The sequence below is a fragment of the Hirundo rustica genome, chromosome 17 (genome assembly GCF_015227805.2).
Source record: "Hirundo rustica isolate bHirRus1 chromosome 17, bHirRus1.pri.v3, whole genome shotgun sequence".
In the NCBI taxonomy this organism is placed as follows: Eukaryota; Metazoa; Chordata; class Aves; order Passeriformes; family Hirundinidae; genus Hirundo; species Hirundo rustica.
Window position 1 is genome coordinate 2,532,528 of NC_053466.1, and position 23,497 is coordinate 2,556,024.

The 23,497-nt window shown below is 54.3% G+C and overlaps 2 protein-coding genes across 19 annotated transcripts in view; one reads left to right on the top strand and one right to left on the bottom strand.

Annotated features, from left to right (window-relative positions):
* Nucleotides 1–17,461, top strand: part of PITPNM2 (phosphatidylinositol transfer protein membrane associated 2) — a 124,348-nt gene extending 106,887 nt beyond the window's left edge. For 13 of the 18 annotated variants that reach the window (XM_040080742.2, XM_040080737.2, XM_040080738.2 and 10 more), the window contains 10 exons: nt 2,825–2,989; nt 4,704–4,907; nt 6,609–6,757; nt 9,385–9,501; nt 10,146–10,262; nt 10,582–10,730; nt 11,310–11,459; nt 11,537–11,720; nt 12,878–13,006; nt 13,248–17,461. In XM_040080742.2, coding sequence (XP_039936676.1) covers nt 2,825–2,989; nt 4,704–4,907; nt 6,609–6,757; nt 9,385–9,501; nt 10,146–10,262; nt 10,582–10,730; nt 11,310–11,459; nt 11,537–11,720; nt 12,878–13,006; nt 13,248–13,580 — 1,697 coding nt within the window. In that variant the 3' untranslated portion in view covers nt 13,581–17,461. The remainder of the gene's footprint in view (nt 1–2,824; nt 2,990–4,703; nt 4,908–6,608; nt 6,758–9,384; nt 9,502–10,145; nt 10,263–10,581; nt 10,731–11,309; nt 11,460–11,536; nt 11,721–12,877; nt 13,007–13,247) is intronic. The other 5 variants (XM_040080743.1, XM_040080749.1, XM_040080750.1 and 2 more) reach the window with 3 other exon arrangements.
* ARL6IP4 (ADP ribosylation factor like GTPase 6 interacting protein 4) lies at nt 17,454–22,776 on the bottom strand. The gene is given in 7 exon segments (XM_040080754.2): nt 17,454–18,488; nt 18,650–18,719; nt 19,848–19,965; nt 20,383–20,566; nt 20,568–20,728; nt 21,053–21,250; nt 22,728–22,776. Coding segments are annotated over 6 exon segments (780 nt in total). The 5' UTR covers nt 21,243–21,250; nt 22,728–22,776; the 3' UTR covers nt 17,454–18,431.
* Between the last annotated feature and the right edge of the window lie 721 nt (nt 22,777–23,497).

A 23,497-nucleotide genomic window follows, 5' to 3' on the forward strand; every position in this document is an offset into this window, starting at 1 on the left:
GAACAGCCAAGCTTGCTCAAGGTCTTGCTGCTGCTGGACCTGCTGGCTTCACTCTGGGCTTGCCTGGAAAACCTCCCCGTGGCTGTCAGGACCTGAGCTGTGGCTGGGGATGCACCTCTGGAGTGCAGGAGGCTTCCCAGGGCTCGTGGTAGGTGCTGGGCCTGTCTGTGGCAGCAGCTGTGACATCCCACCCTGGTCACCACACTCCCCAAGAAAGCCCTCTTGGTTTCAAAACGGCTGCACAAGAGACACGATGCAGAGAATGCGCAAGTTCAGGAGATACGTTGTTAGGTTTGTGGGGTTTTTCTGCCAGTCAGGTCTCAGGATTTTCTTTAGAAGTTGCTGTCACTGCAGCTTTGGTGTGGAGGAAGCTTTTCTGTGTGGGTTGTAATGCATAAAACAGGTTTTTCTTCACATTTCCCGCCCTGCCTTTTCCTGGCCTTTGTTTTTCTTAGAAACTGCCCTTTCTCAGGGACAGAGGGTGTGCAGCTTGGGGAAGGGGAGAGGCACAAGAGCCGCCTGAGTGGGCAGGAGCAGGGGAGCACTGCTGTCAGGTGGCACCTTGTCCCCTGCAGAGCAGACTCCTGCCACCAACGCAGGCAGTGCTGAGCTGAACAGTTCAGTGATGCTCAAACACCTCAGGCTTTAACAGGAGTGGGAATTGTTCCTCTGGCGACACCAGGATGGGGCTGGAAGCGCTGCTGAGGTTGGCTGCTTTTGCTGCAGACTCATTATATTCCAAAATCCCTGGTCAGCCCAGGAAAACAAGATTGGCTAAAAAACAGCAAGCCCAAAACCTCACTGTTTCTTTCTTTATTCACTTTCTGGGCTCTCAAAAACAGTTGAAGTTGAGGCAGAGCTAAGTGCAGATGGGCTAGTGGAGTCAAAGGCGTGACCAGCCCAGGCAGGCCGAGCCTTTTCTCCTGGAACACTCCTGAACTGCCTAATTCAAGCCACAGGTGCTTTAGGTTAAAGCAGAGGAAGAAGTTCAGGATTCTCTGGTGGTCGAAGCTGAATCTGAGAAGAGAGGGTTGTTGTTGTTGCACGTCCCCCAGCAAAGGGGTAAAGACCCTTTACCCTTGAGAGCTTTGTGGGGTTCAGCGCAGCTCCCGTTGTCCACTTGGATCGTCTCTTCTTGCTCGTGCTGGTGCATTGTGCAGTCAGAAAACAGCACTGGCCTGCTGGGACCAGCGGGGTTGTGGATCCTGGTCACAGCCTTGACAGCCAGCAGCTCGAGGCAAGGGGGAAAGAGGGGGAAAGTGCTGAGAAAGTGGTGCTGGTAATGGCCTTTCAGGCACAACGTGGGCTGTGTGTGCAGCTCATCATCGGGTCAGGCTCCCGCTAAGGCTCAGATCTCACAGTCCACAAAGCTTTTACAGAGAGCAGCTTGTGGCCTGATTTTCCCTGCAGAGAACAGAACTCTTTTACTGACACTTAGCCACACATTTTCTGCTTCATACGTTCCCTCTCCCTCGGCTGCAGCAGGATTTGTGTGGGCACAGACGCCGCTGCTGCGAACGGAGGGATTGGAGGGAGAAAATCAGTCGCCCCAAGCAAAAAAAGATTGAAATTAAAATAAACCAGTTGTTAAAACAGCTCCCCATGTCAGCCGTGTGCCAGGATCAAATCCAGGGATATCTAAACAGCCTGGGATAGGTGGAGGATGCTGATGTGTGGGAGTAAAGTGCTCACATTCCTGGTGGTATCTCCTGCCTGATACCTGGGAATAAATTCAGGTGCTGCTCCTCAAGCGCAGCGGAGATGGGCAACCTTAAAACCCTTAAACCATCGTGAATTGCTTCGCTTTTGCATGTTACTGCCACGCTGGTGCTGCCTGCTGTGAGCACCTGGTGTTGGCACCACAAACCTCTGCCCTGCAGGAGCTGGGGATACCCCACTAAATTCGGCCTCACAGCCTCCACAGAGGCACTGTCACAGAGAGAAAAGTGAAATACAGAGATTTTAGTGTGACTTTTCAGCATCTCTTGTTTTACCACTCCTGAGTGTTTGAGGTCTTTTTCCTTCCCATCCATATATAAGGTCCATGTGACCATGATTTCAAACCCTCCTTTCTGTATTTATGTACTCAGGGGTTCGGCCTAACTTGCTAAACCATAGGTTGGGATTTAGAAATCCAGACCTGCATGTTGTACCAAAAAAGCTCTGTTCTCATAGAGCCTGGGTGCTCCCTGATCTGCTGACTCTGATGGGAGATACAAGTGCTCAGCGCCAGCCTCCCCTCAGTAGCCCTTTCTCCAGATTAATGACTGTTGGCTGTATCCTTCAGCAGTAAAATACAAGTCCAAATTTAGTCCCTGCCAGGCATGAAGATGTTTTCTTGATTTTTGCTTTTTAATAGGCCTTTTATCTTGGAGATATTTGTTTAAATTTAAATATCTCAAGAAAACAAATACCCCTTTCTAAGGGTTTTTTTTTTTGGTTGTTTTCCTTACCGTGGTTATTTTGTCTCGATGTGAATATATAAAATTGTGTATATTCACATCTGTATGTATGACACATGCTTGTTATTGCTGCTTGAGTAAGTCTGCCTGGGTTTTTCTTTGGATCTGGTTTTTGAGCTCCTTACTTTGCTTCTCTCAATCAAAGACTGCTCCTCCAGCCACATCTCTGCCTGCTGTTTGCTTTCTTTTCAAACCAGAGCTCCGATGAAATGTGGGCTGTTTGCTTCGTTCCAATCAGCTCTGAAAGGTTTTTTGCACCCACCAGCTTTGTTTGCCTCCTTCCTCCCCCGCCCCGTGAGTTCACCTTGCCCAGCCTCTGTCTGTTGGTCTAATATTTTGATTTCCCTGTTTCAACTTTGTAGCAGATGTTGTTCAGTCTCATGGTGCCGTCTTCATGGAAAACGCGTCCCTGTCCACCCCCATTTCAGCCCCTCAGTTCAGGGGCTTCCGGAGAGCCAGTGAGATCAGCATTGCCAGCCAGGTCTCAGGAATGGCAGACAGTTACACTGCTTCCAACATAGCCAACAGTAAGTGTTGCACCCCTCCGAGGCTCCGCTCTCCGACCACGCTCCGGCCGAGCAGCTTCTGTCCATCCGTCTGTCCGGGGGCTGCTCCCCACTCATCACCAAAAGCTTGGGATTGTTCCCCCTGTTCCTGGCTCTGCCACGCTCGGTGCCCTGTGTTATCACATCCCCTGGCAGAACTGGGCATGTGCCTGGTGGCCACGCAGGGACCGCGGCTGCGCCGTGCGCGTTGGACCTTGCCGGTGATGAACCGTTAAGATATAAGATAATAATTGCTGACTCTGAGCGCAGTTTGGCCGTGGTGTGAGGTGAGGGTTAATCCAGAGGGAGGTTTCTGTGCTGCTGTGGTAAGTCATGCAGAGCTGGCCGGGATCAGCCCTTGATACCAGATGGGGAGTGCAGGATGTGCCTCGATGCAGATCCCTCAAACGTGGCCCACAAAAGCAGGGATGAGTAAGCCCCTCTGTAACGCTGAAAGGCAAGGACAGGTTGGTTCAGAACAGAACATCTATTACTTTGCATTAGAAATTCAGCTCTTCTGCAGCCTGCAGGGCAGCTCCCAGTCAGTTATGACCCATTTCTCGGAGCTGAATGAAGAGTAAAAGGGATTTTTTTACTTATTATTTTTCCCAAGACCTGGAGAAGAACAGACTTTGTTAATGGCTCAGCCCCTTCTTTGTTTCAGCTCAGGTATGAGGTGAACGCTGTGTCCTCATGGACCTCTGGTAACTCAGACCAAAGAAAGGCTGAAAACTCAAAAAACCCACAAAACCAACAAAATAAACAGAAAGAAAACCCACAAAACCATGCATATGAAAATGTCTTCAGCCCACCAGAAGGTCTCAAAAATTTAGAGATGCATTCCTGGCACGGGTTGTGAATTACTCACTCCATAATTAATTGCTGAGGTTAATAATGCTCTCGGAGGCAGGTATGAGTTGTTGAAGGTCTGTGGGCGCTGCTCAGGGGCTGCTGGAACCTTCTGCCCTGTTTGAGGCAACACTCAGCAGCAGGACTGAAATACCTTCTCTGACAAACGAGGTTTTCCTCCTCAAAGTGTGTCCGAGAGCTGACACCACCCTCCCCACGTGCGTCCTTTTACTTGTCCTGACATCTTGCCAAGCACTGCTAAGTAGGAATCTGCTTGGGAAGCAGCTCCTGGGGCAGAAGGTGTTTGTTTAGTGCTGCTTTCCCACCCCCAGGAGCTGCTGGGCTGGCACACAGGGGTGGTTCATGGGGAGGAGTTTTTGCCAGGGTGATGCCCCAAGGCCGGCGCAGAGATCTCATCCCGAGCTGCAGCAGGGGTGGGTCACACAACTCTCACCTCTGCTTTCCCCGTGCTCTCCCCACTTGTGCAGCTTCTGCTTTGTGTAATTTATTCCTCCACACAGCCATCAAAGCCTGCTCCTGAGGTCAGGGAGGAAGAGTCTTCCCTCGACTCCGAGTGTCCCTCAAGCTCCAGCTCTGCCTTTGCTGCTCTTGCTCTCAGCCTCGTTGGTGTGGTGGTAACGTGATCCATGCTTATCCCCAGGGAGAGCTGGAGGAAGGTTGGAGGGGCACTGCAAAACCACAGCTCCCTCCCAGGAACCTCCCTAGGGTGCAGCTCCCCTGGCACCGTGAGTTTGTGGAGGATGAAATCAGTGTGTGCCATAATAATGAGTGATTTCTGCTTCTTTTTTTTTTTTTTTTTTTTTTTGTATTTTATTTTTCCTTTTAGAAACCAAACACCACCTTAATCATTGTAGGGGGTTTAGCCTTCTGTCCCAACTTGCCCTCCCTCACAAATCCCCTACCCAAACCTCGTTCAGGAGGCGTAGGCAGCATAAACACGAAATCCCTGCCAAGGGAAGGAAGCTCAAAGGGCCACGGAGCCGGGCTGCAGGCTGTGCTCTTCGGATACCAGACCTGGACATCCAGACAGGTATTCTGGAGAGATCCACTCCTGTCGGCCTCCTCTCTCATTTGATAGTCACAGAACTTCACAACAAATCTCTGCGCTTTCACTGAGGCACTTGCAGTTTCTGATTGCATCTTAACGAGTATTTCTGTCACTTTGGCCTGAAGATCGATCGTAACACCGCTAACAACTTGGCAGCAGCAGGAATTCTTCTGGGCAGAGCTGCGGGGACAATGCTTCTGCCTCCACCACTGTCTTTTTGAGCATGGAAGAGTCAATCCTGTCTGCTTCCTGTAAGGAATCTGAAATTACCCAAGCTGGGCGCTTGCATGAGAAATGAAAGTTGGGACATGACCAGGAGCTGTCAGTTTGGAAGGCAGGGAAGCAGAAGAGGCTGCGAGGAGGTGCCTGTGAGCTCTGGAAAAGCCACACTGATCTGTCAAACCTTGCTTCTCCTTCCCATGGCTCTTGAGCAAAGCGGGGACTGTCAGGATGAGGGTGGCCTGGCACAGCCAGGGCTGGGCCATGGGGAAGTGCTGAATCCACATCCCTCTGCATTTGCTGTGTGGGAACTCTGTGCAGGTCTCTGGAAGGAGCTGGTGGATCCATCTTTTCAGTTCAGCATCTGTGCTCATCACCAGCCCGATTTCCCTTTGCAGAGGGGTGTGTTGGATTGTACCTTAAACCTGGCAGCTTTCCTGGAAGCGCTTAAAAAGGGAACATTGTCACAAAGACAATCCAAGCTTGAGGAAGCCCTTGTCAAAGCCCCAGCTTGCATCCTGCATGCATACAGAAACAAAATTCTTCTGCTGCTCTCTTGATCTCCACCTTTTCTGTCCTTGGCTGCATTTCTAGGCTGGAGTGCACAGGCATTGAGGACTCCTTGCTGCTGGGAAAGCAGCCCATGGCTTTGGGGTCTGAGGCTTTGGACTGGGACCTGCTTATTTCCAGGGACTGGGGCAGGACGTGTGCGTGGGCAGGGTTCAGGGCAGCTGAGGTGTGGGGCTGTCCCGGGGTGAAGGGTGGCTGTCACACGCCTGCGTGCGAGTTGTTGGCTCCCTGAGGGAGAAACTCCTCTGTTTTGTTTGTATCCCTGCCCCCCACAAAATCCCGGTGTATTTTTCAGTCCCCCACGCAGAGAAGCCCCAATACTCCCAGGTCCTTGTCTTGCTGCCCAGCACAGAGGCTGTGCCCTGGGGAAGGTTGTGCTGCACCAGGAGGGCAGTAAGGATTTGCTGGGGACTACTGCTCCCATCAGCACGTGCCATATTCCCTGCCTTGTGGTGCCTTCAGCATCCTGTGCATTCCCAGTCCTCTTTAGTGTGGCCCATAGCTGGATGCAGTTCCCTGGTGAAAGCTAAAGGTGTCAGAAGCAGGGCCGGAGACGGGCAGAGCACCCCCATCCTTCCTCTCGCAGCTCCAGGGAGATGCGTTGGCGTCTTTATGTTTTGGCTCATTGCACAGGAGCCTTGAGCCCCTTCCCTGGGTCTGGACTAACAGCCAATTAACGTGTCCTCCAGTGCCTTCCTCTTTGCTGAAACAAGGGAGAGCTCACTGCTGGTGGCCGTGCGTTCCTCCCTTGCTGCGAGCAAACACCGAGCCCCGGCTCGGTTGTTCCCCCAGAGCAGCGGGAGCAGCCTCCTGGCATACCTGGAGCAAGGAGCCAGAGCCCTGAAACCCCTTTTGTGAAGCCCCTTGGTCTGAAGGAGTGTTTTGCTTCTGTAGTTGCTGCCAAGTGGTGGGGAACCAAACGGATCGACTACGCCCTGTACTGCCCCGACGCCCTCACGGCTTTCCCGACCGTGGCTCTGCCTCACCTCTTCCACGCCAGCTACTGGGAGTCCACGGACGTTGTGTCCTTCCTGCTCAGACAGGTACAGTCATCCTCTCTCCTCGATCTCCCTTGGCTTGAAAAATACTTAGGGCTCTTTGGTTTTATCCAGTGCACCTTCCATAAGAGTTGTTGATGCAAAGCCCCTGCAGATCCATTTTCTTCCCTTTTCTTTTTCCCTCACCTGTGGTGTTGGTGGAGCTGCACACATACAAACTTCATGGATGTGCTGTCACACCTGCTTGGTTTGGGGCTGGGTTTATCAGCAGGTTTCAGATGGGCTCGCTGGGGATCTGTGGAGAGAGCCCAGGGCAGTTTCCTATCACATCCAGAGCGGCAAAGGTCAGTGGCACTTGTTTCTTGAAGTGGTCTGTGCTCTGTGTGTGCCAGGTCAGATCTCAAGTCTGAAACTGAAACTTCTCCAAGGACAAATAAAACCAGCACCAGATACAATAAAACCAAAGGGGAAGTTTTATATGAATTCAGCATGGATTGATAGGCAGAATGCAGTTCCCCATTTTGCCTTTCGAAGTTATTGTTGTCTCCTCTAGGAACTCATTAGGATTTAGTCCTCGTTCCTGCAGCACAAAGCAGTTCTAGGGCCAGGAGAATGGGGATTGCTGGTGTCTGGAGTCTGATACCTCAGATTTTATCAACCTATATTTGGCCTAAAATTCAAATTTACTCTCTAAAATATGTTTTTCCCTGAAAGAAATATTTTCCCTTCAGTTCCTTGGGGATGAGGGGGAGTTATTTGCCTTAAAATATATGAACTCCCCAGGGAACAACATTTAGAGCATGGAGCTGGAAAAAAACAAAACTCAAAGCAACTCTGTGGTTTGTGTTGCCCACTTCGGTGCCGGGTTTGCTTTGTGTTAGCTCAGCTGTTAAACCCTCCCCGTTCTCCTCCAGCCTCCTCTGCTGCAGCTCTCCGTTGTTTATGATTCTCTTGGCAAACTTTCTTTCAGTGTTATCTTCCAAATAGTGTGAGAACCATAAACAACAGCGGTGTCAGCGCCAGTGGCAGCTGAGCAGCGCTGATAATCCAGCGAGACCCTTCCCTCCCCTCCCCTCGCTGTGTCCAGGCTCTGCCTGCACACTCCTTGCTGGATGGTCCCACATCAAACCCAGCCTAAGAGGGCTGGAAAGAAGAGAGAACTTTCACTGTGCAGGAGGGGGAATGGTCATGACAGCCTCATACACAAAATGTTCCACTTGGGAAACAGCCAATTGCTCAGGTTTCAGCCCAAACCCGGGTCTGGAGCACAATGTGTTGTTTCAAACCTTGTGGCTGGAGTAGCTGGGGGTAATTCTCCATCCATTCTGAGCCTGCTGGTGGCTGCCTGGGTAGTCTGGTACCCCCTTGCCCAGTGCCTGTCTCTGTTCACTCCTCTTTGCCTTGAGACCAGGGTTTTTCTCATCTTTTGTCTTCTCGCTGTCCTTTGTCAGCACCACACAACCGCTTCCCCTAATAAGGGCTTGCTTCTAATGGCCTTTGAAAGTCATCTCTGGACAAAATGTAAAAAGAAGCTGTTGAATAGTTTTAGTCTCCAAAGATTAAATCTTGTTAAAACAAGCTCAGATAGGATTCAAAATACATTCCTGATTTAAATATTTTTCAGTAAAACTTATTGTTTTGTTTACATTGGATTTCCATGAGCTCCCGCCCCAGCAAGCTCATCCTCCCTGGGGTCCTTTTTCCATTTCCCTGGATGAAAACCAGCTTCAGCTCTGCAAAGAGAGCTGGCCCGTGTCAGCCAGGCTCAGCTGGAGAGCTGCTGACCTCACAGAATGTGTTCAGGACCACATTTAAGATTCTTCTTAATTTTTTGGTCACTAAGGACTACTGGCAGTTTTGGAGTTCTGTGTGCAGGGAGTTCCAGTCCTGCTGTGCCGTGAGGCTTTGAACTGTCCCCCAGCCTTTGGGTGTTATTCTTCCTTTTCCATCCTAGAGGTTAAGAGCAATCTAGGCAGGATTTAACCCTCCTTGCTCCATGTTCCTGCCTCCCATCCCTGTCCATGCCCTGGTGACAGGCAGGAATTGCCCTGCAGAACTGGCTGGGTGGCAGTGACGTCCCACCAGCACATCCTGGAGCTCTGTCAGCCTTGGAAACGAGGCCAGGATGGACAGACAGCCTGGGCTCTGCCTCACGTGCAGCCAAGCCAGAGCTGTGCCTCCACAGGGGTCAAATCAGTGAGAGGAGCACAAGCCACGGGACAGGAGCTGGGAATTTCAGTAGGAATTAGAAATGAGCTGAAGGAACGGCATCTGTCGGCCTGCAGCCAGGCAGAGCAGCTGGTGCTGGATCTGTTATGGGATGGAGGAAGGCTCCTGTTCCCTCGCAGACCGTGGGAAGGGACTAATGAATCCCTGGAGGAAGGGCAGGTATCTTAGTGCAGCGCTCATCCCGCTGTGTTCGGGTCAGTTTTGTACCTCCTGACAATCCAAAAAACCTGCATCCCAGCCAGGCATTGGTCAGTGCTGGCCCCAGGCTGTGCCAGTGCAGAGCAGAGTGTCCTGTCAAACCTGCGAACTGATGAGCCAAACACCCAGCAGCAGCCCCGAGGGCCTCTGCGTGCATTGCCCTTCCTCACCGCTGGCTCAGGAGAGGCAGAACAGCCAGGCAGGAGGAGAGGGCTGATGCCTTGGTGGGATGTGTCCTCCTGCAGGTGATGAGACACGAGAACTCGAGTGTTTTGGAGCTGGATGGGAAGGAGGTGTCCGTCTTCACCCCCTCCAAGCCCCGTGAGAAGTGGCTCCGCAAGAGGACGAACGTGAAGCTCCGGGTGAGGGGGGTTTGGGGGCTGCACAAATGGCTCTGAGGGCACGGCACAGACAGAGGGTTGTGTTGCATTGCTGGGCTGTTTTAATGGTTATATCCTACCTGGGTGCTTGTAAAAGAGCAACCCTAAAGATGTGTGTCAGCAAGGTCTCCTCTTGGCCTTGAGTCTGTAAAAGGCAGGAAGCGTTGGCTGTGGGTCAGGGAACGAGTCAGAACGGGACATCTTTCAAGGTCCAATAATACCAGTTCTCAGCTCAGCAAATGCCCTTTGCTCCCAGTAAAGTCTCCAGTTTCTGAGAGGGCAATTCTATGCTAGAACCGAAACAATATCAGCAGATTTCTCTGGCAGCTGCGTGTATTTCCTCTTTAGTTCCATAGCGTGTGAGTTAATAGAGAGTATCGGAATTGCACGTACAACCTGCCGTGGAAATTGGCTCTCCAGCACTCCAATCCACCCCACAGGGCACAGAGCCTCACCTCTGCCACAGGTCAAATTCTTTCCCAGAGCTGAGGGTGGAGTGGAGGGGGGGAATGGCACAGAGAAACCCACGCTCCAGTTTATCCAGTTATATTTGGCATTTCCCAGATGAGGTTATCCATTGCTGAAAACTGTTTGTTTATTTTTTTTTTCCTCCTCCCCTCGTGCAGAACGTCACAGCCAACCACAGGATCAACGACACCATTGCTAACGAGGATGGGCCCCAGACCTTAACTGGGAGGTTCATGTATGGCCCATTAGACATGGTCACCCTCACAGGAGAGAAGGTACCGTGTGGGGACAGCTGAGGGACAGAGGTGGGGCTGGACAGTGCTCCCTTGGTCCCTGCTGGGGTTTGCTGCCCTTGTGTCCTGGCCAGGTTCTCCTGCCCAGACTCGTGGGTGCCTCCCACCAGGAACAGCATTTGTCACGGAGGTCTCACCACCGAGGCCGGGTTTCATTCCAGCCCCTGATGTTTGGGTGGTGCCCAGCTCAGATCCCTGAAGTGCAGAGGGCGGGAGCAGGACCGGCCCCGCTGCCACCCAAAGGGGCTGGGGTGGGATTGTCCCTGTCCTGCTGGGGGTGACGCAGCCTCGCCGTCCCCAGGTGGACATCCACATCATGACCCAGCCGCCGTCGGGGGAGTGGGTGTACTTCGACACGGAGATCAGCAACAGCAGCGGCCGCATTTCCTACGTGATCCCCGAGGAGCGGCGCCTGGGCATTGGCGTCTACCCCGTCAAGATGGTGGTCAGGTGAGGGGCCTGGGGCTGGCAGAGAGGAGTGGACGGCTGTAGAACGTGGTCCCTCCTGCTGCTGCGTGGGTTCAGAGCCTGGTGTGCCGGCAACACAGGCAAAGCCATTTGTACTCTGCAGCTGTAAGGGGAAAATCCACATTTTATTCTGGCTCCTGCATCGCCACCAGCACGGGAATTGAGCTCCCGCTGCAGGAGCAGGTCTTCTGCACCACAGGCCCTCGTGGCCATCTGCAAAACTGCACGACTGCGCATATTGTAAAGACCATAAACTTGTCCTTGAGGGACAGGACTTTGTACTCGTGATGAATCACAGCCCAGGGGCTCCAGCTCGGCTCCACTTGCTGGTGTTGGGCTCCGGGAAAGTTGAGTCTCTTCTGCCAAGGAGAGCTAATCCATCCCCTCGTGAACACAGAGCCCTTCACACGCTGCCTGTTACTGCTCTGACTGAGGGTGGCATCACTGTTGGAGCCTTGGGGTCAGATGTGGGAGCTGCTTTGGGCTCATGGTGCTCCGCGGGTCCTGGTGATGCCCTCCGGATGTTTTGTTGCCTCTAAGCACCCGCATCTCTTCCCTCAGGGGCGACCACACGTTTGCTGACAGCTACATCACGGTGCTGCCGAAGGGGACGGAGTTTGTGGTGTTCAGCATCGACGGCTCCTTCGCGGCCAGCGTGTCCATCATGGGCAGCGACCCCAAAGTCCGCGCCGGGGCCGTGGACGTTGTGAGGTCAGAGCAGGGCCTGGGGCGGTTGACGTGACGCTGGCCTTGCTCTGCCATCCACTGACTCGTGGCTTTCCTTCCAGGCACTGGCAGGACCTCGGCTACCTCATCATCTATGTCACGGGCCGCCCTGACATGCAGAAGCAGAGGGTGGTGGCATGGTTAGCACAGCACAACTTCCCCCACGGGATCGTGTCCTTCTGCGACGGGCTCGTTCACGACCCGCTGCGGCACAAGGCCAACTTCCTGAAATCCCTCATCACCGACGTAAGCCTGCCTCTGCTGAAATAGGATCGTGGCACGGGTTTAGATTGCTCCTCGTCCAGCCGCCACTGTCAGCACCAGTCTCTTGGCAGCAATGTGACCTGCAGTGGAAGATGAATCTGTTCATTTTATTTTCATCCCTTTATTGCTCTACAAAAGTGTCTATGCTGTTAAATTGCGTTGCCTCTGCTCTGCACTGCTCCATTTCATCACTGCTCTTCAAACCCCTAATGGAACAGAAGCAGTAGAGCCTCCCTTCCCCCACACGTGCGCTTTTTTCACCTGCTTGGTGGCTTTTTGGCTGCCTGTGGTGGAGACAGCAGGACTGAGAGGAAATGGAGCTGCTGCAGAAATGGCTTTGCTGGGAGACTCCACTGAGATCTTCCAGGTGTTTGACCCTTGGGAGGTCCTGATGTTGCTCAGCCCTGAGCCTCAGGGAAGCTCCAGATAGAACAAAGATTTTTGTGTCTGGCAGGTGAAGGAGCTGCCAGTGTCCCAAGCACTTTGCCCTGCCTTGATTAGCAGGAAAAGCCTGCCCTTAACTTTCTTAGACTCCCTTTTTGGCTTGAGTGGCAGTGGAGGGAGCAGCTGGCCCTCAGTTGCTCTCTTGTCCTCCACAAGTTTGGGACCAGGGTCAGAAATTCTCTTTCTGTCTCCCTGACCTGTGGTTCTGGGCTCAAAGCTAGCCGGTGTGTGGTGGCACCAATGTCCACACCACCCCTGCCAGCCCCTGCTCCAGCCCACTACAGAAGGGGGTGTCCAGGAGCTGCTCTCTGCCCAGCAGGGAACAGCAGCTTGGCTGTGAAGGGGAACGTTCCTGGCTAATGATTCCTGCACAGGCTTGCAGCTCCTCTCCCCCGTGACAGCAGGGAAGCGTGCAGCATCCTTGCGCCCTGCAGACCTCAAGGGAAGGCCGTGGATCAGCAACTGGAGATGTGCTCCTGTATCACTGTCACTCCTCTTGTCACGGCCTGTAAACACCCCCAGCTCCGTTAATTAGCACTTCCCTGGGTGCTTCATGATCCAGCTGGGAACTCGTGTTTAGTTCCAGTGACCTGACGTTCCCACCAATGCCATTGGAGAGCCCAAAGCCCAGCCTGCTGAGCAGCATGGGGCGGTGCCTGCGCGTTCTGACCCTGTGTTGCGTTCTGTCCCCCCAGCTGCACATGAGGATCCACGCGGCCTATGGATCCACCAAGGACATCTCCGTGTACAGCTCCATCAGCCTCCCGCCCACGCACATCTACATCGTTGGCCGACCCACCAAGAAGCTGCAGAGCCAGTGTCAGGTAGGAGCCAGCTCCCCTGAGCCCTGCCGAGGGCCTCCCGTGGGAGGGAGGTGGCAGTTTGGTCACCACGAGTCTGGTGACCGAGCCAGCGTTGGCCAGCAGGGCGGGAGCTGTGCCAGGCAGCAGTGACGGGTGCGAGCGGCTCCGTGCTTGGTCACCCTGGCACAGCGAGCGCGCCTGGTCGCCGGTGGCTCCCAGGGAAGCGCGTCCCAGCCCTCTAACGCCCGCCCTCACCCCGCAGTTCATCACGGAGGGCTACGCAGCCCACCTGGCGCAGCTGGAGTACAACCACCGCGCGCGGCCCGCCAAGAACGCCGCGCGCATGGCGCTGCGCAAGGGCAGCTTCGGGCTGCCCGGCCAGGCCGAGTTCCTGCGCAAGAGGAACCACCTGCTGCGGACCATCTCCTCCCAGCCCTCGGCCGCCGGCCACCGGCCCGAGCGCACCCAGAGCCAGTCGGACAGCGACAAGGACAGGGACAGGGAGCGCAGCCAGAGGAGCATGAGCATCGCCACAGGCTGCTGGGGCCGCAGCGCCGCGTCCCGGCTGGAGTCTGGCCTCTTGGGGCAGAAGTAGCCAGGCCGGTGCCAGGATTGTCAGCTGCAGCCACCGGAGGAGAAAACAAAAGGGAAGAGGGACGAGGCCAGTGTTTCGGGCTGGAAGGGTAAATATGGTGCTACTCTAATAACACGGTGTTCTGGGGAAGAGAGGGGATGTTTCCCATGCAGAACGGGCAGGCCTTGCGGCGGGAGCGTCAGGTTTGTGCGGCGGGAGCCCGAGGAACAGCTGGAAATCGGGGGGAAGTCTCCAGATCAGGACGGCGCTCTCTCCTGCCTCCTCCTCTCACGCAGGGTCAGTGACTGTAAATACGTGCCTCCTTGCCCCGTTAGCCATCGCTCCGACACGGTGACGAGTGCTGCCCTAGAGCCGCAGGAACGGCCCCTGAGGCTGGGGGAGCCCGTTCTGGGCTGTCCCGGCAGTCAGACCGGGGGCTCTGGGGTTGGGTAACGCGCCGCTGCCCCGGCCCCAGCGAGGGATTTGTCGTGGGCTGTGCCAGGCAGAGCGACCGAGGGCTTTTCCTGGACAGAGAGATCCACGTGCAGCCGCTTTGTCGAGGAGCTGGTGCAGTGCAGATGAAGCTGCGCCGATGCCGTTGGCAGAGGCAGAATGTCGGCAGATTCGTGCCCAAGACAGCGGGGTCGTTGTTATTACTGTTATTTTTTAAAGAGAACTTTTAGAAGCCGATGGAATTTAATGTGTTGACCTATTAAAAGAGGAATACAAGCTATTTTGTTTGAGCTGTTACAAACCTCAGACACTTAATTTGCTGTTAAGTCTCCAAATAGTCTCACTATGTATTATTTCCAACAAGTAACCACCATATATTTGGAAGCAGCTGAAGGCACTGAGCAGCTGGATTGCATTGCAGTTCTTCTCATCCAAATGCAGGGTCTGACTCTCTCAACACCCACCTCTGAGACCTTTTTTCTTCCCAGGTTCTCTCCAAGTTCAGTAGCAGCTTTCATGGGAACTAGACTCGCTTCTTTTACCTATAGTTACTGAACTGTAAAACCTCATTGTTTTTTGCACTGATGATTTTTAGAATGGAAACCTGTTACCATCTCATGTAGCTACACCGGTGTTTGTAGTGCATGACAATGAAATATTGCTAAGCCAGGGTGTGTGTGGATATCTATACACATACACACACACACACACATATATATATATGTACATATTTAAAAAAAGAAAAACAACCAATCTGTGCAGAAGTTTTTCCAGCAGTAAGGAGACTGTAAGGAAGTGTGCCAACAATGTCAGGCAACCTTAAGAAAAGGCCATATCTTAATTTTCCTGGTGTGTTTCTCAGTGGATGTGCCTGAGGCGCTGGGTTTGTGCTGCTGGGGCGAGCCGGCGGGCGCGGGGCAGAGGGCTGGCACCCCGGTGACACCCAGACAGGGACAGAGAACAGTGCCTGGAGCCAGGGCTTGCCAAAAAAGCCCCTCAGTCCTGTCCCTCCCGGGGCCAGCAAAGGTTCCCTCCTTGCACGCACCCCCTGTGGCGGAGGGGATCCACACAGGGGTTTCCATCCACAGCCTCCAGTTGGCCTCTTCACGTGGAGATTTTATAGTCCTACCGAGCTCCCCGACTGTGTGTAACCCCGCTCTCCCCACCACACTTCCCTGTCTTTGTATCACTTTCTACTTACAAGGATCTTATTTATAACAGAGAATTTTTTAGACTGGCTGCTTCGTTTTCTTACCAGTTTCAATAAGAACGGTGCAGGACGGCCGCACTGAGATACTCAGCACTGTGAACGCTGCTCTGCTCACTGCCCCTGGGCCACGGTAGACAAATCCAACTCATCCAACTCATGTGCTCGTGGTGTGGAGGGTCCAGGCCGAGGCAGAGCAGGGACGGTGCGGAGCTGCCGCCGGCATCCGAGCCCCCTGGAGCGCTCAGACCTGACTGCAAAATGTTTAACCGCTTCTCTTTGGTAATTAGCCAATTACAGAATGTACCTGATGACTTTTTGTTACCGAAAGCTGACTTCCCTTTCTGCTGACTCAGCTTGGCTCTCTCTGAATGTACATCCAGAGCTTTTACTGGGTTTGAAAACAATGTGAATTTGTCCCAGCTTTTTGCTAGCCGAATGTTCTACCAAACAGATGCCATCTGAGTAGGAAGCCAAGCCACAATCCATCCTGTGAAGTCACCAAACCACATCACTAAATAATTTCTGACAATTTGGATATGGCCTTTGCAAAATTCACCTTTCCTCCAAGTCCAGAACCGAGGCATGGTCTGTACATTTTCCAGCGTTGACGAGATGTTCACATTTTCTTACGTGTAGATAGTGTAAAACAGAGGCGAGTGTAAATGTTCAACATAAAAAGTGCATATATAAAATTGAAAGTTATTTATTTATGTAGAGGGGAAAAAAAATGTCTGGAGGGACCGGAACCTTCAGGGTTTATTAATATTTAAAAAAAAATGTAGCTTTTTGTTTCAGGCATTATGTACAAAGCAATTATTTTATGGACCAAGTTTAATGTAACCGTCAATGAATGCAGAAGTGCAATATGATACTCACCCTCTCCATCACCTCATGTTTTAAACAGCTCCTAACCAGTTAGCCTGACAATCACAGCACCTCCGTCCTCATCCTTTGTTGAGCTTCTTGAGCCCTGCCCGGGTCCTTTCCCTGGCCCCCATCCGCTGCCATCGTACGGATCCAACACGGAGAAGCAATCGTAGAGCAGGACCTTTATTGCTGCAATAATACCCCGGGAGGTGGGTGTAGTTACCAGGAAATAATGCCAGTAAGTTTTTCTTCACTGACTCAGTCCATCCCCGTCTCCATCGCTCAATCCTCAGCCGCCCCCATCTGGCACTCATCCCTCTGAAGCAGAGATCAACGCTCACGGAACAATAGCAATAGTTTAACTAACTCTGTGTTTATAACCTGTTTGTCCCCGTTCCGGAGAGCGATGCGTGTGACCCGACGCCTTTCCGCGTGTACGGAAGAGGATCCCTTTGGACGCGCTGAGGGGAAGGTGAATGTATATCCCATCCTTACTGCAGGGGCACTGTCAGGGTAACGACCTAATTTATCCTCGTTACGAGTAACTCGTTAGCTTGGAAAGGAGAGAATGGGAAGTTCCTTGTCCTCCTCCCTCGGCCGTTGTCTGGGCAGCCCTCAGTGACAGCCCACGTCCTGTTCTGCACATCAGCACAACACAGCCTCGGGCTTTGGGGTTGCTTTTCCGTTTCCATGGGAATCAAACTCTGCTGCGGAGCTCAGATTTTTTATGAAAAGCAGCTTTTTATATTACCGCACCCTTAGGCCAGACTTTCTACCTGACGCTGTCCCTTAGCAGTCTTTTAAACAAACCCGTCCGAGGCGCCCGTGCGTTCCCTCTGAGCGGTTTTCCTGGGTTTGCTCAGATCGCTCACTCAGATGAGGCGAAATCCTAATACCAAAAACCGTTTACAGTGTCGGGGGCACGAGCCCAGAGCAGGAATCAGCCAAAGGGTCACCACCACCCTCCCGCCCGCCCAGCAGCCGCCGTGCTTGCTGTAGCAGCCCCTTCTTCAGGTATCGCCACTGTTTGCTGCATTTCCTGTTAGTTCTAGAAGCCTTACGGTCCCCTCCCTCTGCCTGTTGATACCCTCTGACTGTCGATTTTATATTCCGACGACGTTAGTTATATTTTATTTATAAAAAACTGCTCTAGGGGGTACCAGCTGTGCGTGGGGAGCCGGCGGGGGATGCCCGAGGGCGCCGGGTACGCCCCGCGTGCGCAGCGCCGTGCCGATGACTCGCGTGTGTGTGTGGCAAACCTTCTGTACAACTTCCTTCTCCTCCTTGCTGTTAGTGCATCGTTCCAATGCCTGGTGTGCTTTGTGTACAGTATCATTGTGAGTTACACAGATTAAAGAAATGGGAAGGCTCTTCTCTGTCTGCTTTTTGTTGGGGTGGGGGAATTACTCGAGGAACGGACAAGTCGTAAAATGTGAGCAGGTGCCAGTTTAATGGGGTTACAGCCATGAACAGAACGTGGAAACCCTCTGTGGAGATCAGTCCTGCGGGACCCATTTGTCCTTTAACCCATCTGTCCTTTTCTTTTTTACAGTTTGTAGATTTATGGACTTTCCAGCAAGGGGAAAGGCTGCTGTGTTTGCTTCAGAGCAGCCCTGGGCCCTGAGAAGCCCAGAGCCCCAGCGCTGCCCGGGGCCTGTGCTGTGGGGAAGGGACACGGGTTGCATGCAGGAGCAGGGAGCGAGGCAAAGCCACCTCTCTGCAAAGCAGGCCTGCAGAGATGCCAGCGCAGTGTGCCGGGTCAGTGCTCCCCCAGCCGAGGAGGTGAAGCTGCAGGAAGGCTGGGAGAAGCCCTGGGGCACAGAGGTGGCACTCAGGGGTGCAGAGCCACAGCCACTCCTCTCTGAGTGGGGTCAGTGAGTGCAAAGGGCCTCTGAGCCAGATCCAGCAAGGAAAGGGCCACGGGCAGCCCCTGAAGGGAAGAAGTGGCAGCCAGCTGCGTGTTTTGTGGCCCTGGAACACGCCCTGTCCTGGCCACAGCATTGGCTCCTGGCCCGCAAAGCCCAGGGCACCTTGAGGTGCTCAGCATCCTCCAGCCTGTCCCCTGGGTGCTGCTGAGCTCCTCCAGCATCCAGAGGAGCGCTGGGGCAAAGGGCTCAGGTGCCTTACAGCCACAGTGACCTGAGCAGGGATGGGGAGAAGCTGTTAACTGGGACATGAACCACCAAAGTCGCTCTCCTTCCCAGTCAGTAACTTACAGAGCAGCTGCACAGGGCCCCTGGGCACATCCTGACACGGTGCTGTGTGCGTGGTCCAGAGGCAGAGGCTCTCCCCGGGCTGGCAGGGGCAGCAGGACGGGCTCCTGGGCTGGCTGGTGCCTTCCCTCACTGCAGCATCCCCGTCCTCACCTGGAAGGCCAGCCCGTCCCCACGCGTGGCTTGCTGCAAGGGAGACACAGCGCTCACAGCACTCCCTGCCCGGGGCTGCAGCACCACCCCGGGGTCCTGGCAGTGCTGCCAGGACTCAGCTTGGCCCCAGGATGGGAAAACAACCCCACTGGCTGTGCCCAGCCACCCCTGCAACTCGTGCTGGCTCCCAGTACCTTGTTAATCTCCTTGTGTCTCTCCTTGCTGACGATTTCTTCCAGGACTTCCCCGTCCCCCTTAATGAGCCTGCAAGACGAGCACAGGCCCAGGAGCCGTGAGGGGACTGCCAAGTTCCTGCAGCTGCAAAGGTGCTGACCCCCACCCCGAGGGCACCTCTGTGCCCCAGCTCCCCCAAACCTCCAGGCAAGGCCAGTGCTGACCCTGACATTGTATTTTGTGATTTTGTTTTTATATCAAGCCTAAACAGCACAGCAGGCTGTGCCATTGCTCCCACGGGATTAATGTCAGCACGCTGCAGCAAGGACAGGAGCGCTCCCCTGAGAGCTGAGGGCCAGCTGGCTCTGCCCCAGGCTGTGGGCACTGCCTGCTGCGTGCAGTCAGTCACACTGGCAAAGGAAAACACTCCTAATAAATCAGCCCCTGTCACCCTGCAATCCACGGTGCCCCAACCCATGCAAAACCTCTTCCTTTTTTAATAGAGCTCAGGTGTGGTCCTGGCTGCCCCAGGAAACTGCAAAGCCATTCAGGAACAGGAGCCAGTTCAGGCCTGAAACGCAGCCAGGTCAGGGAGCATCTTGCTGAGCAAATTCCAGGCAGTGTCGGAGGCGGCTCACACCTCCAAACACCAAGAGAAATTTAATTGTCTTCATTACGTGCCTTACAGGGAACCAACCTTTGTTCCACACCTCCCTGAGCCCTGCAGGCTGCCTTCTATTTTAAGACTGGACTTGTCATACCCAATTCTCTTCAGCATGACGTTTTCTGCTCACTGAGGAGATGCAGTTTATTAAAAACTGGGTCATTTCTATTTGGCAGCTAAATGAACTTCGGTTTGATCACTGTCTGTAACCCCACAGGGCACGTGCTCCTCATTCCGACCTGGGTGGTGCCCAGGGCTTTGGAGCTGAAAGGTAAGTGGATGCAACAATGGGATACTGGGACACAGCCCCATGTCCCTTGAGTGGATCCCAGCACAATTCAGTGATTCGGTGTCATTGTGTCACTTTCTGGGTAAAGTCACACCAGGCCTGATGAGGGGGGACCTGTGAGGGGTTGGCTCAGGCCTTTGCTGCTGGAGGGGGACTGGCTCCAGGGGTGGTGCTGCAGTGCCATGGACAGGCATCCTCCAGGCCTCCAGCCCACTCAGCTTGGATGGGAGTGGACAATCCATCTCCCTTTTCCCCAGGGTCATACCTGGTTCTCCCCGTTTCGGGATCCACCACTCTCCTTATGACGCTCTGCCTCGCATCCCACTCCTCCTTTGTCATTGGCTTCATAGCCTGGATCCGGGACTTCTGTTCATCTGTCAGAACTGGAATGCAAGGCTCAGTCAGAGCTGTGCTCCAGGAGAGGGGCACAGCACCAGGGCTGCAGCCCCTGGCCAGCATTCCACACCCGATCCCCAGCGGTGCTCGGGGAACGGCGACAAACCGCGCAAAGAAAGGGACACTCCACATCCCAAAGCCAGGAGCAGCTTTGGCAGAGTGTCACTGCTGCCTGTGTCCTTCCATTTGGCACCTCTGTTCCCCACTCACATCTATAAACTACATCCTAACTCTTCACAAATCAATCTCTGAGTGTGGCTCAAAGGTGGGCACCGTACGTGGGAGGGAGGAGAGCCTGGGGCTCCTGCCTGTACCCAGCCCTGCTTCCCTCAGCCCTACTCGGAAAGGGACCAGCACAACCCCTGTGTGCACAGGCCACAGCAGGAGGGAAAGAGCATCCTTACCTGGCCCAGAGTCCACCCCTGACTCCTTCTGCCACTGCTCCAGCGAGGGGCCGGGCACCTCTTCTCCCTTGGCTTTCTCCTCCTTAGCCCTCTCCTTTGCCGTCTTCTTCAATTTCTTTTTTATTTTTTTCTTCTTCTTCTTCTTCCTCTTCTTTTTGTCTTTCTGTTTCACTCGTTTTTTTTTTGCTGTCTTGACTCTTCTTCATTTTGGAGTCACTGTCACTGGAATCATCAGAAGAGGAGCTGGAGGAAGAGGAAGATGAGGAAGAGCTGGTGGATGAAGATGTCCCAGAGGAAGAGCTACTGGCCTTCCTTTTCTTCTTGTCCTTTCCTTCCTTCTTCTTTTCTGCAATACACGAGAAGAGGGTGAGCGGAGTAGCCCTGGCCCTGCAGCAGCAGAGATGTTGCTTTATCCCCCTCCCAGCCTGGTTTCTTTCCTGCCTGGAATTCCCCTCTGTGCCCACGTTCAACCCAGGATGTTCTGTGCTACCAGCTCAGCTCGTGGGGGCGCCAAGGGCTCTGCACTTGTCAGAACGAGACCAAAGTGGGCGCAAAGTGCAGGACGAGGTGACAGACACCAACTAAAGCCAGGGACCCTCTTCTCCCCCTGGGCCCTCTCTGTGCACCTGCCCCAGGGAAATGTGGTGAAAGCTCAGGGGCCTTTCCCCACCTTCCCTGGCCGCTGCCAAACTCGACTTATGTCCGTGAGAGCCAGAGATCCTCTTCCTCGGTGGAGAGCTGCTGCCCTGCAGCAAGTCCTTGCTGCTCTTCCTCCTTTTCTTCTCCTTCCTCTCCTGCCTGCTCCGAGAGCCGCTTTTGCTCCTGCTCCGCGATCGCTTCCGAGAGCGGCTGCGGGCCATGGCAGCTCCTGGAGGGAAGGGATCACATCAGAGCCACGGGGGAACCAACCCTGCCCCAAAACCCTCCAGTCTGAGCCAACAGCCCTGGAAAACCTGCTCCTGGTGAACTCCTCCCTGCTCACACCTGCTCTGCCAAGCTCCCCCCACAGCGATGGGTCGGGGTCTCCCATCGCAGCCACTGGAATTTCCCCAGCGCCCAGCACGGAGCCTGGGCTGAGAGCTGGCACAGCACAACTGTCCCCAGGCAGGTTTGGCACAGGGAAAGCCTTCCAGCAGGTTTTCTGCTGTTTGTCCCTGGAGAACGGGGCCGATCCTCGCTGTGGGCAGGCACAGAGGGGCCTGAGGCTGTGTGTGCAGCAGGGCTGTGCCAAGGACACCCCACGGCACCGGGAGCCAGCAGGAGATGCTGCACCACACACGGACACAGGGTGATGGATGCTGCAGCCACGGTCAGCAGAACAAAACGTCCTCCCCGAATCCATCACCCCCTTACTTGAAGTGCTGGGAGCAGGCACAAGCCAAGGGGAAGGATGAATCTTTAATATTCCAATTTACTCTTAGAAAACGGATGAGGCATTGAGCTGGCACCCCTGTCCATCAGCCCCAGGCCGCCGTGATCCATGCTCTCGTTAATTTAAAAAACAAACTGGCACCGTGGGCAGAGCAGGAGCTGGGAAACGCTTCCTCACAGCCACCTTCCAACCACCACATTTAATGAATTGTTTGTTTACCACCTCGACATTCCCAGACAGCAATTTGGATTTGCTCCCAAGTGAATCAGGCCTGTAATTGATTTCCTGAATCAGGCCTCTGATTGATTTCCATAGGGAAATTTCAATCAGAAAAAAAAAAACCAAACCAAAACCTGAACCAATCACGACCATTAAGGGCACACAGGGAAGTTTGAGAGGATGAGAGCCCTCTATGCACACACCCCAGCAGCTGCCCCTTGCACCAGGGCCTTGCTGGGGACACCCTTTGGTACTTGGATCTTTCCGTTCTGGCTTTGGCACCAGAAAAAAACCCACTTTTATAAATCCACAGCAGCAGGATCAATGGATCTGGGTTCAGACAGCAGCATCCCGGTGACAAATCCCAAATCCATCCCAGGCTGGCCGTGCCCTACCCGGGCTCTCCCCTGCACCGACACCAGGCTGGGGCCACAGCGGCTCCTCCTGCCCGGCCCAGGCCCGGCCCCGGCAGCCTGCGGCGTGCCAGGTGTGCCGGCCCTTTAAGAGCTCAGTACGAGCTGCGCTGGCCCCTTAAGATCCCGCTCAAGGTGCGCTGGCCCTTTAAGAGCTCAGCGCGAGCCGTTCCAGGCGCGGCCCCTTTAAGTGCGCAGCGCTTTGTCCGCCCCCCCCGGCCCCGGAGCTGCCGCAGCGCTCGGGCCCGTGCCCCGCCCCGCGTCCCCGTTCTCCGGTGTCCCCAGCCGGCCTGGCCCGGCCCCGCCGCAGGTGAGAGCAGCGGGAGCGAGCGGGGACTCACCGGGCCGGTCCCGCCGCCCCGAGCGGGGCTCCCGCCGCCGGGGCCGCCTCCCGCCTCCGTCCGCCGCGCGCGGGGCCGGGCGGCAGCCGGACCGCGCTCTTTGGTTCCGGGGGCCGCCTCGCCCGGGCCCTAGCTCGATTTTGGGGGTGAATTCGGGCAGATCGGGAGCGCTCGCGTTCGCCAGTGAACGAGGTAAAGGCTTCGAGAGTGCGTTTCGTGACAGCGGCTCCTCGCTCAGATACGACCGCCGGTTTCCTTCCCCCGGTGTAATTTTAATGAGCTTTGCTAATGAGCAGCTCATCAGCGCCCTGTGCTAATGGCAGCCCCAGCCAAAATCCAGCGGGTCCGCTGGGAGAGCTTCAATAAACACCTTCTGTGTAAACACGCTCACGTTCAGCCTCTCACAATTACCCATGTGCTGTAATTACTGCACTGAACAGGTAAATGGAAAAGCCCCTCATAAATCCAGCAGCATCTATCGAAGATATCGAGTTGATTTTCCACGGAGGCAAACGCAGACACTGAATCAGACGATATTTGGCCTCTTTAATTTGTTTAGTGGACCGAAGAACCACATGCTTTCAGCCATCTGGAAAGAAGGAAGGGAAAGCACTCGACCCCTCTAATCCATCAGCTCCTGGGGGGATCTTGGTGCCAAATTAAGAAGCCCCAGGCCCTGTCTGCTGCTGCACCCAGGTTGGCAGAGTTACTTTATGTTTTCACTTGCTCATGTAACTAAAGCAAAGGGAGTTAAATGCACATCCTGAGCT